Below are 20,675 nucleotides of genomic sequence, written 5' to 3'. Positions count from 1 at the left end.
TGTTGACATACGATTACCAAACTTTTACATTGTATTCAAGTGCTAACATCTCTGTATCCCTCTAAAACTACGTTCTTCAAACTTTTTGTGTACATTCCTAAATGCCTGGTAGTCACTCGACTGCCTGTAGTCGTACAATTTACAAGAAATTGTTCCCAAGGTTGGCTAAGATAGCAGACACCACCGGAAGTGCAGGATTTGCAGAAATCCATAGGATGCAAAAATGTCATAGAGTTCCATGTCTTTAGAGATATGCATGAACTGGTGCATAACTGCCACTTCTGTTTTTGTTTGATAGAAAAGAGAAGGACGTGGTCTAGGAAAAGTCCAAGTCAAAAGGTAATTAATTTTTACTTTCATTACTAGTGTGTGTCTTTAGCTAAAGTGTCCTCATGTGCCTACTTACATGTATGTATATTTATTTCTTAAAATGACAACACTGGATTTGTCAAGGGACATGATATGTTTGGTAAGATTACTTGTTAGAATGGTAAAAAAGATTGACAGAAGTGTATGATTTGGGCTAATCGACTAGGCACTGGTATACCTCAAAGTCAAACCAAAATATTTATTGCACTAACAAATTTTGTAGTGCATGCAAAATCTAATCATTATCATGACAAGCTTATAATTGCTTCTTTCCTGGGAGTGACTCTGAAATTAATATTAGAAATGTTCTCTGTTTTGGCATGTAAAAGAATATGTGGCTACTATACTGTATAGTAGCTAGTGTAAATCTATATTCAAAACCTTTCAAATATCCGATTTAAGAATTATAGTCAATACAGTACTAATATACATTGGGTGCAGAAATGTGCACAATGCTCCCTGGTATAAGTGATATATTCTTTTGTAGGCAGCCCAGAAGCCATTCTTGCTTGCTTACATGCTTGATGGATGTTATATTCAGAAAAGCCATCTTGGGGTTGGGTGATGTTGTAATACTAAGATCATACTAATAGTTCATGTATGGTCGATTTCAGCAAAAGGTTGACATGGAAGAGTCAGTTTTTGCATGGAAAGGGGGATGGAGTTTGACATAGATGCAAATGTGGCCTAGTATTATTTTGTCATCAATGAATATCTTAATCACAAGAACATTGTTGACTTCAGAATATGTTCTTTGCAGTTGACCTAAGGCAGCAGTTGGACTACAGTAAGAGGCAAGGAGACTATGTGGTCAAAAACATCTGTGAGAAGAATCAGGACTACACTTTCAAAAAGAAAGGTGTTGGAGGCTGTCATACACAGGCGTCAGGAGTTTTGTGGTGGCTAGGTGCTCCAAAAGCCTGACTTTCCAGGCCAGACAATAAAACTACAATTTACAGGCTAGTAAACAAGTCTCGTTTGGAACTCTACTGTTTTCATGGTCATGTTTTTCTCATTTTTGTTATGTTTTTTGTAGCATACATGCTTTATATGACAAAACTACATGTAGTTTCTGTTTTGAACGTTTCAAAACTACTGCTGCTATTTCTCTTAGACACAAGAAATGTGAAAATATAAATATTAATTCAATTAATGAACATCCAACTTGAACATGTTGGCAGTAGCCCATATACTTCAGGTTAAATCCAAGTAGATCCTGATATACTGATGTCATATGGCAGGCTATATCTATTATGTTAATAAGGACAAGTTCCCATTGTATATCCAGTGGATCATTTTATTCATAAATATCCTGCCTACATATGTCTGAAACAAATGCTGTTTTACAACAATATATGTGTGTCCACCAAATTCATCTCTGCCTGTTTTTCAAAATCACACAGAAATGTAATTGTATATTGATACAATATACATGTCTTTCTTGCTGTATATCTAGTTCAAAGGAATATGAAAGTAAGGATACTTAATATGTTCAAGGTTTCTATTTGGCCTGTTGTATAAAGCATGAATACACATGTAGGTAGATAAATTCATACAGGTGAGGTAGATATATGTCTGCATTTGGTTGAATGCACCTGTTATAGTGCAAATAATGTGGAAACTGTGTAACACTGTGTTATCAAGATTGTTTTATTTTAGCATGGTCATATATAAGTGCAGTTTTCAGTACTGCAGTGCAGACCTCATGAGACGGGATGGAATTCCTCGTGTAGCTTGACCCATACCGCTGCGATCGGGGTTGCTGTGGTCCACGGAATCTGTCAGCTCACGAGGGTCGTGGCAACACATACACTCACGCACTGTAGGCTGCAGTTGTAGTCATCGCACCTGCACCATATGCTTCTTGGCGCTAGCATGCATGCAACCCTCCGTCTCGTAATCCCGGCCGTCCCATGCCGCCCCTGGTTGCGTGGCGGTCCCAGCAAAGGCTTCTACAGGCTGATTGTTCTCATTGCTACTCTCCGACTCTCCAGAATCACGTTTAGGCTCATATGCGTACGGCATAATGTCGTCTGGGTCGAACTAGTCTGAGCCACGGCCGCCTCAGCCCGCCATGACACTTTGTCGTCTGCTTCGTGTTTTGATCTGTGCGGATGCCCATATTTGGAAAACCCGTGACGTCAGGTGAAAGCCGAGAATTGGAAGCGGTCCCGTATGGGGGTTCATAGGTTTAGAACAGTGTTTGGTCGAAAAGTCAGTCGTGGTGATTTAGTCAAAAGTAGGGTGCATTTGTATTCCGAAGAGTGTAATATATATGGGAAAAATACCCGTTTCATGAGTGGAATCCCCCTTTAAGTAGGAGCGACAAATTCCTTTATAAACATACATCTTTTATTCAGTACATAAATTTGAACAGTGAATTTGAACAACATAAAACTTGTACGTGAAATGTATTTCTGTTCCAAGGCTTGAAATAAGAACAAATTCGATTCATTATGGTACAAACTGTTGCACGCTCCGTATTTCTCCACTCGCCCATTCTCCAGTTTGTCGAGTTCGTTCGTATCAGACGCTAAATCTCTGCCGGCTTTCCTGAGGCATTGCGGGATCCCTGTGCTTCTCAGGTCTTGAGAATCTCGTTCACTACGAACCCAGACACGACTTCTCCGAAGAAAGGTAGCATTTTGGTCCTCCAGCGCCATGACCGCTACTCAATGGCAGACCGTGGTGTTATTGTCGTCTGAACTTGGGCGGGGGTGCAAATAATTTTATTTTCCATTTGCAGTTTAAATTGGACATGACTTGAAATAGATTTTGTTGTCGTAAATATTATAGGTAATTCAATGTTGTTTTAAGACGGTAAATGTTTTCTTTGAACAAAGAAACAAGCACTACCGATGTTAATAGAGGGAGCCACCCCCCCTGCCATGCCTTTACTTATTCCCCTATCTTGGCAGATGGACGATTCCTGGATATCTCATTCTGATTGGCCAGCGTCCTGTTTGTCTGTCCTTCTGATTGGTTTAAACTTTCAAAAGTTTTTGATGCACACGTGCGATAATCAAAAATTTAATGCACGGCTGTTACGGCGTCATAACCTGCATGAAATGGGGCCTTCTGATTGGCCCACGTCCCCTGGCTATGTGATAATGAAGTTTATTGCATGTTCATGCCCCATTGGGGCTAAATGCATTCAGTTTGGTACATAGAAAGTAATCGGAAAACTATACATATACTGCAGTTTACATGCCTCTTCTCTCTTCTTAAAACATGCGTGGACGAGCTTACAGAGTTTTTCCAGTATATCGTAGTTAGATGATGACATAAGGTATTTGAACAGATCTTCCTTCGTTAGGTGCGCATATTTTTTATCTATATGTGTATCATTAGCGAATGCATTTCGCAGATCTTTGTATAGTGAACACTCTAGGACAAAGTGTACTTCGTTTTCTACATACATGAAACTCTCATCGCAAAATATACATAATCTATTATCAGGGGGAGTTCGGTTATATCTACCAGCTTCAATTACCACTGGATGATCGCTGATCCTTAGTTTGGTTATGGCTTGGCGATATCTAAAATTTGCTATATCCAGATATTTTTCTCTTTCATACGAATGCTTAAATTTTCTGTAAGTTCTTAACTTATTTCCTTGATTTTCCTTCATGCCAGGAGAGTTAAGAACTGCTATCTTAACGTTATCATTTAAGTTGAGAAACTGCGCCCTGTAAGGAGGGGTCGATGAGGAGGGTATGATTCCCAGGTTTCCACAGGCCTTTCGGAGAGCGGACACTGACATATGGCTTAATATTGGTGAGGCCATGGCAATACAGACAGCTCAATAATTGGGGATGCTATTTAAATACTGTATACAATGGCATGCCTTAATGTGGGCTCATCCCTGAGGCATTCCCCAAAATGACAGAAGAAGGAGTAGAAAGAAAGAAGAAAAAACACCAGCACAAAAACAATACAGTCACATACAACTGTATGTTTTCTTATGGGGAGCATAATCAACATCTTTTCCACATCTTCTGGTGTATAGGGACAGTTCCAATCTCTGTTTCTATAGCCCGTGGGCCACACAGGCCACTACATTACTGGTAGTGTAGTGTATTCAAATACAGTAGACACCAACTACCGGTAATCGCATTCTGGCCAATTGCATAATTAGAGGAGTTGCATAGAAATCTAAAAACCCAAACCATTTCCCCAATTAGAAATACCACAATACGGCATAATTGCATAAGCCACAAGGACAGCATGGGTCTATGCAAGGGAACAGAACTGTCCAACTTGTAATTGATAAAGTTGTCTGTTTGTGGCCAGTTTGGTCTCCTACTCTTAATTGACTAAGCTTGATATGACTGCATACAATCATCTGACAAATCGGTCATACAGTTAGTAGGACACTCTTTCTTATGTGCTGAGTGACACACCAACATCATTTGGCTCTGGTGTCAACGTCTATAAACATAGATATTACAATGTCTATAAACATAGATATTACTGGTATTACCTATTACCTATTATCACCTACTATAATGATAACAAAAGAGGATCTAGTAGTGGTACTTACTTCATGGGATCATCAGACTGAGGAACAGGCATGGGGTTTCCATTCAGGTTCCGTGGATCTGAGTAGTCAAAACTGGCCTCTGGGTCCTGGATATCAATCAATCAATCAATCAATCAATCAATCAATCAATCAATCAGTAAACCAACCAATAAATCAATCGATCCCAACCGTCTTGAATGTTCATGTAAGTTACATGTCAGCAACCAGGCACTTACATGTACTTACTGCCCACCAACAAGGTAATACTATGGAGCACTTCTGCCGAAATGATAACGCCCTTATTGCAGCTGTACCTACTTTCAATTTACAATTAATGTTTATCTGCCCCCGCATGAAACAACTAATAGTATACTTTGTACGAGTATGCAGTCGGCTAACCCTAGCAAGGGAAAGACGAGCCTGGAGACAACTTAGTCTTTATCTTCATGGCTACCTTGTCCCCCCAACGACCTGGAGGTCAAGGGACTAGGTCGGTAGGTACATGTAGGTAGGCAGACGTCAGTAATCTAAAATTGTCCCATCCAGTATGACCAATGCTTCTTATTCTGGCTATGCTGTGGATGGACTTCGATGGATGTTCGGATGAACTTGTGGGAATTGAATTTATCGAAATCCATCCTCAGGAAAGCCAACTTGAGAGACACTGAATGGGAAATCTAGATCACTGACGTCACATGATTCAATCATCAGGCAAGTTTCAAACAGTGAGACAGCTCTGAACTATGACTTAATATGTAAAACAAGTAAGAACTTTACTTTGGGTGTATTTGTATAGTAGGATTTTCCATTTTTTGCGCAGCTTTCCTTTAATGATCAACAGTTGACATTTCAGCTTAGTTAATTCCATTGGCGCTGTTTTCTGCATTGTAATGTTTTTTTCTTAATTCCAAACAATATTTTCGACTTCAGGCAATGATTCAATACCTGTTTGCACCAGTTGCAGTCCTGTGAGATACATGTACCTGCTTATTAAATGAAATTCAATTAGAAAGCTCTGGTAAAAAAATCTACAACATGTGGCACATGCTGTATCGGTTTCTCATGTAACAACATGTGGCACATGCAACTAGCATGTTCACGCTATGGCTGTCCAGCTCACGTGCAGTTACTGGGTAAAATTTTTGTCATCATAGGTTTTCAAATTCTATTATGCAACAGAATGATGGATGCTGGCAAAAACGATTAGCAACTTTATTGCCCTAGGCTACAATTTATCTCTAAATTGGTGTATATGAGTTTATAGCCTCCTTGGAAAGAGTGGATTCATAACAAAACTTTGCAAAGTGGATTGTTTAAAGTTCAGGACTATTCAGATTGTTTGGAAGAAATCAGTCTTCAAAACAGAGCCTATGGGTATAATCTACAAATGTACATGTAGGACATCACAAATTCCAAGTATCTTAGACGCTAGAAAACTTACATAGTTTCTCTTCAGATCCGGATGGGTGTAGTCAAATCCTGCAGAACAGAGGAGGAAAGGACCAAGTTGATACAGGGAACATGCATTTGCTACTAAGTGATCTAGGCCATTGACATACCCACAAAGAGCCTACCACAAATGCCCGGAAACAAAGTTTAACCACTTCTTCTGTGTCCGGGACGTGTTCGTGACTGTTCATTCCCACACACATAGCCTTGAAACTCCTGGAAATGCCTGGACACATGCAAACCCAAACTATTTTGATATGGCCAACAGCCCAACACTAGTATTCAAGTAGTCTCTTTGTACAACAAGAATTCAGAGACCCCAAACCTCCATGAAATATTCTAATTATGCAAATGACTTTCACTTCTGCATAATTTATGCTTGGTTGTAACACCTTTAACTAACTTACACAGGTCAGAATGTTGACAATCCAATCAGTTACTACATGTACATAGATGAATTAGGACACTTTAACATTAATTTTAAGCAATAGTATGCAAATCAGGAACTTATTTAGTATCTGCTACTCTTCCACCTACCACAATCTACATATTAGGGCTGGGTATCGATACAGCGTACCGATACAAAACCGTTTTTTCTTATTGGACCGGTCCAGAAAAAACGGACCTGAAAAAATTAGGTGCACCGGATGTTGGACCGATTAGAAAATTAACAGATTATTTTATAAGGCATTCAAACATTTGGGCGCTTGGAGGTGGAAGAAAATAACATGAGTGAAGTAGAGTAGAGTTTATAGTAATTTCTACCAAGTTTTACAGCCAATCGCACAGGTGCAGTTAGCGTTGTAGGATTATAAAACGCCAGTTTAGTCTAATACTCCACCAAACAGATTTCTTTGTAGTGACATGGACCATGGGTATGAGTCATACTGAATCAGGTTCAGGTTCAGGTCCGGACCTGGACCTGATCCTCTGGACCTGAACCGGACCTGAATTTTCTGTACCGGTACCCACCCCTACTACATATGTTACAGCAAGGGGGTTAACCTCCTTGGTTACAGGTATTTGAGTCCTTTAATGGAAAACATTGTTGTACAGTAAATATAATTGATTTTTCTCATTAAGTATGCAAATTAAGTCCATGTTTGCAAAATTTTCACCTGTCTGCCAAAGATACCTACATGCTAAATATAATGGAAATCCATCATTTCTATACTCCGTTATGCTCCTTGGAAGATTCTGAAAAATTGCCCCTGCAGTTCCAGAGCAAGCCGCTAGGGTGCCCTAACATACATCACTTCTTCCTTACATCCCAAGCTATCTGCCACCAAAAAATCAAGGCCATAGCATGCCTAAGTCAAAAGCACTACCAAGGTCACATGACAGGGGACCAAAAATTGACTCTGACCTTCATCTTGCCAACACCTACCCACATACCAAATATCGTTACAATCCATCCAGAGGTTCTAGAGTTATGCTAACCACAAATATCCGGAAACACAAACACACAGACACACCCAAAACTATACCAGGTCCTCCATTTTTCAATAATGATGTTTATCACTGTTCATACTAGCAATTTTTTCATATGAGATGGTATGAATCATTAGAATGTAACAAATCTTTGGAGCATTTGATTATGTTTGATTATCTGCCACCTTCAGCGCCATACTTTCATGGGAAAACTGAACTGCACTGTTACAGTTACTGTAGGCAATACACACAAACACTACTAGTGTTTTGTGAAGCTTGTGTTACCAGTACTGCTAGGTACAGGTCACATATTTAGCAGCACAAGGATGGACTTAAAAACAGAAAATATTCAATGTAGATTTACTTACCGTCATCAACAATGGTTGCCACAATGCCCTTCCCTGTGTACCCATTCACCCAGGCTGGAATCACGTTGATGTCCAGGCCCTTTGGTCCCTCAGTTTGGCCATCATTATGCTGAAAATTGATAAATCTATAATAACTATTTCAGACTTATCCCGTTTCTTGATTACTATGCACCATAGTTGAAGTACACAAGCCCGTTTTGGGGCAAGTACTTCTATCTTGAACACCGTCATGTTGAACCTGATAGGTTTAAATAACACCTCCTTGGTCAAACTAAATGGTGTTTTTCACCTTTCCCAGCGTAATTGTGCTTATGAATTTTCAAAAAAATTACCCTGAGAAACGTGACCATACATGTATATATACGACACAGTCACTGTAGCACATAATCACAAACTACTGCTTGAATTGTTAACTTCAATACAAACCATAAAATGAAACAAAAGAATTTTTCTTCTGACAAATTGACTAAAGAAAGTGCTTTCAAATTGTTTTATGTACAAGTCATGCAACATTGAGCCAGGGTGATACATTACTTAGACAATTAGGATACAAAATGGCCCATAACTTACAATATGAAAGACAGAAGATATGGTTTTATAAATGGCAAAAATGCTAACAGAAGTCTCATTGTGAGTTCATAACATGAGAGTGAACTTCAAGTGACACCATCAGTTTGACACAATGACCTTCCAAACTTGCTGACAAAAATGACAAACGAACAGCTCTTCTTAAATGAAACTTGCCATATTTGTGGTTAGGCCATGTTGACTAGATTATAATTTATGTTATACGAACAACATTCTCTAGGAACCCCAAAGCTGATGCAAGCGTACAAATTTTTAAAAAAGTAGATCAAAATAATAAAAAGTTGTCTTCATTTTGAAATCTAAGTCCCTGGTCAGGCAGGTTGAACAAATGCCTAACACAACACGGTATATTGACCAATAGATTCTTCATTTTTGTTCCTTCATACAATTATCATTTATGTATCTTGTTCTTTCTTAGAATGCACATTGGCATTCAATGACATTTCTGATGTATCTTCTTTCCATCTACAGCATGTCTTTTTTTGAAAGACAAAAATTGGTGCATGTGCAATGTCATCCATACAGTCATGTATCATCAATATTATTGGTAATACAATGTACTAGTAAGTTACAGACAGGGACAAAAATAACATTATGACATATATGGTAAATTGCTCAGATTCTTCTAATAACAAAGACTGCAACCAAAAATAAGAAAGAAAATAGAGAGAGAAAGAGGAGCTACTCACCACCAGTCATCTTTAGCTTAGGAGCAAGTTTGCAAAACAGAAAAAAGTATATTATTTCAAAGGTAATAATGTGACAGTACTTCTGTTAAAGTGGGACTCAACTCCACAGGCAAGTGCTGTGGTTGTGAAAATAGTATCTTTTGCACACAAAATACATGAATTGTATTGGCAACTGAACACATTTGACTTGGACTTGACAGCATTACACAGCATTACACAGCATCAATGTGCTGATAACCCTCTGAATCCATTGCAGAAATTACAGCCAGGACCTGGTATACATGTAACTGTAGCATCTTACATCAAGAACAATATTGGACACTACACAAACCACTTATTCTCTTCTTAAGGTAACCATTCCCACCATACAATGGTCTCTGCACCTACTCACTTCATGGATCATAAATTATTCATTTCCTCCGAACTTAAGGCCACACCAATTTAATTTCTTGGTTCACGGATTCGCTCGCTCCTATTTTTTGGAAAAAAAAATAAAAATGAAAATTACCACTCAGCAAATTTTCACCATTAATGAAACCATTCACTAACTTTCTAGTGTAGCAAATTGGCCTTTATATCATAAGCTCCTTAAATTGTGGGTACAGGTGCTGTTACTGTACAATGATAGTGTTTTTGTACTTTTTTCAAGCTGAAAACTTTTTTTCTTTATGTTTTGGATTAGCCGTTACCTTTACCCCAACCATTTTAGTATTACAATTTTTATTTTTATTTCGCCCTCTCGCTCCATATTTTTTATGAAAAAATCCGTGACCAAGAAATTAAATTGGTGTGGCCTAAGCATGAATTTTACAAATTTTGTTGCTTTTGTTTCAATGGAAATGTGGTCTTGTGACACCTGCCTAAAAAGTAAAAGTTCCCCTTAAAAACTGGCCATTCAAGTTTCTTAACTTTTTAAAGATGAAATATGAAATTGAATATAATGTCATTCTAAGATCAAAATGTAGTCTATGTTATACTGAGGTTTCCAGAGAGACAAAGAAGATTCAATCTACAAATTTAACGAATCAAATTTTAAGATTCCACAACTAAGAAGACAGCCTAATACATTGTACCTTCACCAAATCATGTTAGCCTTAACCACTAAATTAAATGTATATAATATTATATTGATGAACATTTTATTTGTGCTAAGAAATACTAACATTCACAAATTACATTCAGTTGATGGTCTTCACAACCCACAGAACACATTGTTGCCCTAAAAATGAAAGTCTTATTAGTTAGCAGAGATGGCTATTGTAGAATTTTCTCATCAATTATGCGGATGAGGCTCTGATTCCTATAATCTATGTCTAATGACATTCCCCTTCCAAATGCTCCTAGTACGAAGCTCCCATTATTTACGAAAGTATGGACTTTTAGCCTATAACGTTACTAGTACTTGGAGGAGCTGGAAAAGGCAAATCTATAAAAGTAGTCAAATTTCAAGTCATTTGGCCCAGGAACGACAGAAATGTACCCCTTCAAATATTGCGACAGGAGACAAAGAAGAAGCAGAAACAAATATAGTATTTCACTCCATGGTGAAATAAAAGAAAGTCCTGTGCTGCACCTGCAATGACTAAAATCTGAAAACTGGAGAATGGCCAACAGACTGGATACAGCCACATATTACATGTCATTGAGATTAACTTAATAAACTAATAAACAATTATTAACTAAGAGATTGCAACATGGTTACTCACCAAATACCACATCCTGCTATACTCCGGGTCATTGAACTTGACCATTTTATCCACCTTTGAGCTGTGACCCTGTTCAATGACAGAGTTCACAAAGTCATCCACGGCCGCCCGTGCCTCTGCCTTGTCTCCATCAGAGCCCTTCTTTTCCTTCTCAGCTGCAGAACTCTGGGATGGCAGAGATAAGGGGATGAAAGGGCATGGCCGAGCCCCACGTGGAATATGAGTACTGGGGGTAACGCTACCTTTCTTCGCGTGGTAACCTTTATCCGTTGTATTTAACTCCAGGATATTTTGGAATATCAAGTTGGCAGATGGAGGTCTCAAACTGCATTATAATGAAGAAAAAAAACAATTTGAAACCATCGTCCATCCACGTCATATCCCTAAACAACCTGTTTTTAGGTACAACGGATATAGGTTACCACGCGAATAAAGGTGAACTAGCGTTAACATGTACAAATATAAAACTGTAGGTGTGGTCAAATGTGGTGTAATGGCAGGTTTTGGGGCCTGTAACCCAGACGTCCAGGGTTCAAATCTGTTGATATGCCGTCGTTGTGCCTTTGCACACAACTTAACACAACTTTCCTCACTTCACTCAAGTGTAAATGAGTACCTAGCTTCAGGTTAGGCCGTCCCTCAGATAGGATGTTAAATGGAGGTCCCGTGTTTGAGGAGAGCCACATGTATACCTCAAGCATGTAAAAGAAGCCCCCCACACTTATCAAAAAGAGTAACACAAAACAAATAAAAAGGGGGACTAGTGACATAACATCAGAGACTCAAGTGGAGGGAGATACATTTGTTACAAGAAATGAATAAATGTCTAATGTACTAGTATAACATTGTGATGATAGTACTGTAGAAGCCATCTAATTGCACACCCCATTTGCCTACATATTTCGTGCAATCATCCGGGTGGTGCAACAGAGCGAAGTTATCTAGCTGCAACTCACAACCATGGGATTTAGGGATTCTGTGCAAATAACTGAAGTGTGCAGTAATCTGCTGTGCAATTAACTGGCTTCTACTGTATTTTGTGTTACCTGCTCTTCTGACATGTCTCCCCTCTTTGCCATCAGCGCCTCCCTCCTGACCTCACTGAGTGAGATATCTGGGTACTCGTCTCCAACGAAGGACTGCTCTTTGAAAGCAAAGGGATCATCTGCAAACAGCTGTCGTTTCACCCGTTTGTGTGCCACTTGCTGGGACAGCCAGTGCACCTGCAGTGGGGAGAACAGATGGGAAAACATGTCAGCAAAAAGAAATAGAGAAATCATTGAATAATAATTCTATGGAGGGAGGGAGGGAGAATACTCTCTTTACTTCTATGTATGTTAAGTTACAGCCCATAGCAACAGTGATGGTTGTCTTCTCGTTCACACCTTGTACATTATGTATGTATGTAGACGCTCTTTGATCTTGTAGGTTGTTAGCCTTGTGTTAATTCTGTCTGCCAACCCTGTTCTACAAGACAAAGGGTTGTCTGCTAAATGGAACCTTGTACTTGTGTGTTAAAAGTTACAGGACTGGTTTATAAATATCAATAGAATAACGCCGACTAATTAGGGTAAGATAAATAGAACAGCAAACTAGAGTTAGCAGTTCAGTCCATGTAAGAGAACAGTCTGTACAGAGGAGCACGTGCACTGTCGTAACTGGAATACCCGCCGAGCCGCGTTGAAGCCTGATCCGTGCCTGTAACTGTGAGTATAGTATAGTATAGTATAGTAAAACACAACGCAATGTCCTACCTTATGTAATATCGTCACAACGGCTCGTGTTATGGTTAGGGATTCCTTAGTGCATTGATTATTATTGCTGTTTCCTGATTGTATTGTTGTGCTCCAATAAATGTACTTCACTGGGACCAGAATCTAGTCGAACCGCCTTTGCCTTTCTTTAGTATTAGAGTAAAGTTACGGTAAAGTAAGTGGTTACAGAGAAATCATTGAATAATAATTCTATGGAGGGAGGGAGGGAGCAAGTTTTGTTTTGTTTTGCACTGCCAGTATTCTTCTTTGCTAATTGGCTAACGGCCAGCGGTGAGATTTTCAAAAGAGTCACGCCCAGTCATCAAGACCACGCACCATGAGAAAGTTCAAATCATCGCATAACGTTAATCTACAGTTCAGTTTTATCCGAAAAATGGAGCTAGGTTCTGGTAAGCGATTTGCAGAGAATCGAACGGGGTGAGACTGTTCATGCGGTGAAGGAAATCACGCGGGTTCGATTCTCTTCACTTGAATGCGGAGCGCGCACGGCGATGGTGAGCCAATACTACCGACCTACTAGACAAATTAAACGTTCTAATATCTTCAATTCAAGGCGCCGCCCGAACCCCCGTCATTTTGAAAGACGTCGGGTACGGGCGCTGACACACTTTTGACAGCGATACTTGTCGATAACGTATAGTAAGACTCACTCTATTTCTGGGTTGGCATTTAACCCTTTGCGGGAATGTAGTAACGTTAACGTTACTAATTACGTAAGTCAGCAACAAAACAGAGACAAGTAGCTCACGTAACACCACCATCGTTATTTTCTACAAAACAGTCTTACATACCACAGCAAATTCATCGTAATTTATTTTTTTTATTTGAATATGCCGCCAAAAGTTGACCCGCAGTGCATGACGGGTTAGCGTCATCATGCCAAGACGCAATGTTTTTCTTTGTCCAAGTAGCGTAGTTAATGTTTCCATGTAGAGTTTAGATGCTTATGTACGATATCTCGGCCTGCTATGATAAGAAATTGTGACAAATCAAATGACAGTGTAAAATGTATCTGTAACTAGGATTCTGAACAGTTTTATGGAAAAAAATGCTAGCACCGTTTTATAACGTTGAATCATTGCTAGTTTTTCATACTACGTGACAACCACACACTCAGACATTCACTCAGCTATCATCCCTCCAGATATGTGCAATGTAGATCATTAGTTTTGTGAGCTGTTTATTTTGAAATCAATGACTGCAGTAGGAATTTGAGGATTTCTGCAGAAATCTTTGCCGTCTCGCAGACGTTCAGAACTTGTGGGACGGTCTGCGGAAGATTGCGGGACGTTCTGCAACCAGAAGATGAGGGGCGTCTTGCACAACTTGAAGCATATTTCTTGGAATTTACTCATGACATTATATAAATATATTCTTTTATAAATTGATTATACTGTCCTCGTGCGTCAAAATTGATTCTATGCATCTTTCGATGCTGTTCCAAGCTACGATTGCCCGTCTTCCAGGTTTCTAGCTGATGTGAGGTCCTCTTTTTTCCCCGGTTTTGTCCGGGCAGTAACCTCAAATCAAGTAGGCAACACCATGCAACACCATGCACTTTCGGATTTCGAAAAATCTAAAAAGTGCATACTTCCATCAAGAAATATGGTACTACTACTACTACAAATGGACATTCCTAAGTGAGTAACCCTCCCAAAAAGACTACCTGGGGATCCGACGCCAGCTTTGAGTTCACGTCATCTGCACTTCTTTTGGACCGGGCTTCAGTCCTCTCATGGAGTAGGGTGTAGTGGTCAGCAAGATGGTCAAACTGTGGACAAAATGTTGTACAAAATGTACAAAATTGTAATCTCCATTATGTAAGGCGACGCTAATTCACTTTCATTATCAGTTCTTAGAATTAGAAATTGAGAAAAAAGAATTGTTCTTCTCATCTACTTCCGCTTTAACCTCATCAGTCCACCAACCAGTTCTTTTCTTTCTCGGATTACCCACAACAGCATTTCATGCTGGATGTCTTGGAGGCAGGTTTTTAAGGAGTTCCAGTATTTGTCTACATCTGCCTGGCCTGCATGTGACTTTTTAAGGTGAAGGTCCCTCTCCACCCTCTTGTCTATTAGTGCACTAAGTCCCACACGGACTGCATGCCACGTGTAAGACGGCCCCAACAGATGCAGGTTTGTTGTTTTGCAGTTTCTGTCTCATAGGAGGACTTCCGACCAAGGATGCAAGGGGTTCCTCCTACCCCTGACTAGGGATGCATACCGGTACGCCGGACCGGTTCTGGACTTGCAAATTAAACGTTTTGGTTCAGGTCCCCCCCCAAAAAATTAAACCCAAGTGATTTGGTACTGAACTCATAAAAAATCTATCTCTCTTTTCGCTTTAAACCATCTCAAACCTCCCAAAAATCTCGAAATTTGTGCTTCAACAAAGATGAAAACATCGCCAAACATTGCTGTCCATGGAGCATGTGAAATACTCACTTGCACAGGGTAACCACATTTTGCATGGCGCAACTTACTTCTAAACTCAAGTTGCACTGTGAGCAGCCTAGATTTTGGGCCTTTAGAACTCGATTTTCACTGTGAGCAGCCTAGATTTTGGGCCTTTAGAACTCGATTTTTGCTGTAAATTTAACTTGACGAGGAAGGAAAAAATCACACACTGTAGTAGTAATTATTTACGTATAGTAATCATTAACATCCATTATCATAATACCACCACTAATCATAATACCGCCAAATAAATAGGCGATGAATTTAAGGAGATGTACTTGTGCAGCAACAGTAATTTTGGAGGTATGTACACCTCAGACATCCACGTGTTTAACACATTCTTAAAACTTGGCTTCGATAACAGTGCATTCGAAGACAACAAGGCCAAATGTTCCTTTTCAGGGCAGGTCACCAGATTTGTAGATAATAATCACACATGCTCACGGCACAAGACGAGCATGATTCAACAACAATCTTGAATTTCTTTTGGTGACCTACAACTCGGTGTGAAGAACCGTTGCATTATCGCCCGGATCTATGGCTGAATGGGTCAAATTGAACATACGCCGCCATTTTCTGGCCATTTTCACTTCTACGCTAGCAGTAAAGTTTTACGTCATAGCGGTTGTGACAGACCAAAATTAAAGCTCACGCTAAGGGGCGAGCCAGTTGAGAGGGTCTCTTCATTCAAGCTCCTTGGAGTAATGGTCAGCAATGATCTTACATGGGGTCCCCATGTTGAATACATGCAATCAAAGGCTCAACTGCGTATACATTACCTGCGTGTAGCGAGACGTGCTGGGTTACCTTCAGATGTTCTTTTGCAAATTTACATATCTTTCATCCGCCCGGTGCTCGAGTATGCCTCCCCTGTCTGGGGCAGTCTCCCACATGGTTTGTCAGATGACTTGGAAAAGGTTCAAAAGACATGCCTCAAGATATGTGGTTTACCCTGTAACCATCTGCCAACCCTTGAGTCAAGGCGAAGGGAGGCGTCTCTACGCAAGTTGAAAAGGATTCTGAAATATCCCTCACACCCCTGGCACCCCCGCGATATGAACTGAGACGCAGAAAGCCGTACAAACTGCCAGTCAGCCGTACCGAGAGACATAGGAAGTCGTTTGTGGCAAGGGCAGCGAGAGACTTACTAGACTCAGACTAGTCAGAGTGAGCCCCATGTCACTGTGTGCGATATCGTTCGCCCCCATCATGTGCAATATATATGTACTCAGTTGTTATTGTTGTGTTGTTATGTACGTCGTTAAGAGATTGACACACGAAATGGTTTTAGAAATTGTATACTACCTATATCTTTATTTTAACTATATATGATTTTAACTGCCAATATATAAGTATTATTAACTTGTTTCACTGTCATTTCAACGCAATTCAGTCTGGATGACTGCCATGTTGATTCAATAAAGTTTGATTTGATTTGATTAAATGAAAATTCTTGATAGTACACGTCCGTTTTCTCATGACTTTCTGTATGCCCATGCAGGTTTCTGTTTAATTTTTGTACAAATACTAACAGGAAAGGAAGGAACAACATAGGATGTATATAGCTACGTAGCGGCAGTTAATTGTGCCGTGTTTCTTCCTGGCGGTATTATTGAACCCCCTTCCAACCACGCGCCCGTTCTCTGTGTAATTCCGCAGTGTGTTACAATTACGATATTACGTTTTAGCACGACAAGAGAGACAAAAAAAGATTTTTAAAAAAAGTGGCAAACTGAAGAAAATGATGCGTTGATCATTTGTCAAATATAGTATTGTTTGCGAACTCACAGTAAACGTGGTGGTATGATGGTAATAGATGTTACATATTCTTGATGATTTATGGTTTTCAGTTTCAGGGCCTGGACCTATACCTCTGGATTTGAATCCGGACCTGAACCTGAAAGTGGGTTTAGGCACACATGCCCAAACAAAGGTCTGTCACTAGCTACAGCTAACTACTCATCTACATGTAAGTGAGGAGAGTCCTGAAAAGTACCTTCCCAATGGCACAAGATCGGTGACATGGCAGGCATCGTATACTTATCTAACGTCCTTGCTTGGTTAGTTAGTTAACAGAGGCAGTTAATCTTGTCAACATAAAGATAACATTTTAAAACACCAGAAGTTTGGATACTTCACCAGGTCAGGTCAGGTCCGGACCTGGATCCGACCTCTAGACCTGCACAGTCAAACCTACATACCTAACTTTTTTGTACCGATACCCACCCCTAGTAAGGCCTAGGAAAAAAAATGTTGTGTTTCCTGTAACCCGACCGACCCTAGAAAAACCTGCCGACCCTAGACTTTTTTTGGGTGGCCGGCTGGCAGACATGAATTTTCCATGTGAGAATTTGTGCAAGGAGCTTTCGAGTGATGCATCGTTATAGAATCGGTTTTTGAACATGTTCTGCTAATTCCTAGTGCAGTAGAAAAAGTCCAAATAACATCAATTACCTCTGTTTACTTCATAAATCACAGTTAACATAATTAGGAACACATAAATCATCGTAAATATGAGATACACATGGACACGTATAAACGTAGTAGAAGTTCAGAAGCATGACTCAGCTCAGGAGCATGTGCTCAAACACACAGTAAATTTTCAACTGAAACATAGAAATCAGCACCCAAACAAACAACTCAATAAACAAACAATGCTTTTTCACTATTGTACCTCCAAAATTAACCTATTTTGGTACGCCTGAAATGCAAAAAAGTCCGCCCAAAAGCCGTCCGAAATGAAGTAAACAAACCGAGAGCCGCCATTTTGTTTTATGTACAGCAGCGCCCCTATCTTATTTGGGGGGAAATGCAGGCTTGACAGCACTTGTACTGGTAATAATGTTGCATGTGAGTTTTTCCAAGGAGGTTTTATCAAATTGCATCTAATTTTTTGCTAACAAACAATTGTACATGTAACAAAAAAAAGATAATTAATATATGGTTTATGGTATAGTACTTTTGGTTGTGCATGTATTTTTTGGGGGAGTGCAAGTATTTGTATTTTTTTCCATCTGCACCAGTTGACCATGAAATGTATTTAGTCTGTATAGATTTTTATTAACTCAGAGAGCCAATAATTCCAGCAAGGTTTTTATTCTTATTTCTATAGGCAAACTTAGATAAAATTTGTTGTTGATTTTTTTTCTAACTAACATGATCAAGATGATAAAAGTTAAGTTAGGATGCTTTGCCCAATGTTTTCTACATTTTTCATGGTAACTTGCCTCAAGTTCCAAGCAGGAAATACATGACTTGGAGTTGTGTATACTGTTCCACTTGTTGAGCTTGAAGGCAGACTGTTGGCCCTTGGTAAGGGGTCCTAGTGGGGACCTATGCCCAATGTTTTGTTGGCAATTTATATCCTTGTATAAGAGTTAGTTTCTGTGTATAAGTGATAGCTTTCCCTAAAGCAGAAGATGAAGATTATGAGCCGGCAAGATGACATCAGAAGCATACAATATAAATGTACATTTCTATGTAACAAAGTGTATGGATAGATATTGACATGGACACCACCACAGTTCCCAGCTTAAGAAATAATGCTTTTGGCCAATGTGTTGCCAGTTTTCAAGCCAGGTACCATGTCTAAAAAAAAAAAAAAAAAAAAAAAAAAGATTATCCCTACCTACCGACCCTAATTTTTTCAGGACTGTTACAGGAAACACAACATTTTTTTTCCTAGGCCTAATGTACAAATGTACGTACCTTATGGAGGTATGTGAAGCCGTTCCTAGCAGCCACATGGCGGGCGGCTGTCTCCCCGCCGGATACCCGTACCACCCAGTAGTTAGTGTAGTGTGACTCTGAAGTCTGGCTGAAATGTACCATACACAGCAGCAGTACTACTACTACTGCACATCCTGCCATGGTGGAGCCTAGGGAGGGATGAAGATAGTAATTTGTCAAACATTTTACCTACCTGTAAGTGTAACTTAATGAGCATGCCTCAAAATATCTATAGCTCTGAGTTCAATGTCAAGGGTGATGTCCACCAAGGCTCACCTTGGTGCACCCAAAATTGGAGCTGTGAACCCAATTTTTTCCTGTTGGTGCACCCATTTTGTAGGTTTACATATAAAGCTATCAAAGTATACAAGTATACACCATATTCTTGACATCTAAGTGGTAGAAAGATAACAAAATGTCTATCATACTCATAGAACTTGTCAAAGAATTTGAATTTGCATTCATCAATATCCAAAAGTACCAAAACTGTTAAATTTGTGCATTTTCAACTTAACCTTGCTGATCTCCACAATCATACCACCACGATCTCAGGGTAAAAAAATTGGCCTTGCAAAGATCTCAAAGCAAGTAACCGTATCCCTGTAACGATTTCTGAAGAGCTCCATTCAGAATAAGAGCCCCTCAGAAGAGCATTAATTCAGTAGGTTTGAAATTAGGTTTTTCTGACATTCTTCTTTTTTCTATGTCCATACCCAAAATGTATTTGTTGTGCTTTAGGTTGGGTGCACAGCTCTTCTGAGAAGTCGTGAGCTAGTTTTGTTTGTCTACCAAGCAAGCCTCTGGCTTTACGTCATGGAGTGATTGTGGTTGTGCTATGACCATAACACCACACCCATACTTAAACATACCTGTATTCACCTGAGTAAACTGTAAAGCTAAAGAATACAAGCCAACCACACCTACCACACTTCATAGGGTTGGAACAAGTCAGTGCCCTACTTTTTGACGGTGATACAATTACATTTATTGAAAGCCTCAGAGTCTGTGAGTGAGGGCTATCAATCTATCTGACATTTGACTTTATGATATACAGCTGAGAAATCTCTACAATAACTGTAAACCACACAGAACTGGAACAGGCTTGGCCTACTTTCTATTCGTGTCAACCTTGCCTTCCAAAATCAGAATGCTTGGTTTAAAAAGCAAAGATTACGTAGCTATCTTATAAGGGGATTCCAACAAGCTTTCATTTGGAGCCCTGTCAGAAAATGGACCTCTCCCGTTTTACATGTAACAATGGAAACAATCATATACATTTATATGTGCATGCTAGTATATACGTCCAGGGTTCGAAATACCACCTGCATATGCAAGATTAGTGCAGGTAAAATTGGAGCTGTGCTGGTACTTCTGGTGTCTACCTGCACCTAACCTGCACTGGTCCATGTACTAGGTTATATACATTAATCTATTGTTAATAAATAACGTTGTGCAATACTATTTGTATCAAATAGTCGGTTGCACACATTAAGTTTTACCTTGCGCCCTCCAGAATTTTTATCATTCTGATTAAGGGGTCGGCCTAGGTCTCTTCTTCTTTTAAACTCATCTTATATGTTGATTATAAAT

General features: G+C 39.6%; 1 protein-coding gene across 1 annotated transcript in view; it reads right to left on the bottom strand.

Moving 5' to 3' along the window:
• Positions 1-19,820, bottom strand: part of LOC118423134 (furin-like protease kpc-1) — a gene marked incomplete in the record, with an annotated part of 57,751 nt that extends 37,931 nt beyond the window's left edge. The window contains 8 exon segments of the mRNA XM_035831139.1: positions 4,913-4,998; positions 6,333-6,370; positions 8,140-8,248; positions 11,123-11,287; positions 12,169-12,345; positions 14,564-14,668; positions 19,065-19,234; positions 19,799-19,820. Of these exon segments, the coding sequence (XP_035687032.1) occupies positions 4,913-4,998; positions 6,333-6,370; positions 8,140-8,248; positions 11,123-11,287; positions 12,169-12,345; positions 14,564-14,668; positions 19,065-19,226 (842 nt within the window).
• Positions 19,821-20,675: the final 855 nt, after the last annotated feature.

Source organism: Branchiostoma floridae, chromosome 9 (assembly GCF_000003815.2).
Source record: "Branchiostoma floridae strain S238N-H82 chromosome 9, Bfl_VNyyK, whole genome shotgun sequence".
Lineage (NCBI taxonomy): Eukaryota > Metazoa > Chordata > Leptocardii > Amphioxiformes > Branchiostomatidae > Branchiostoma > Branchiostoma floridae.
This window is presented reverse-complemented; position numbering and strand designations above follow the sequence as displayed.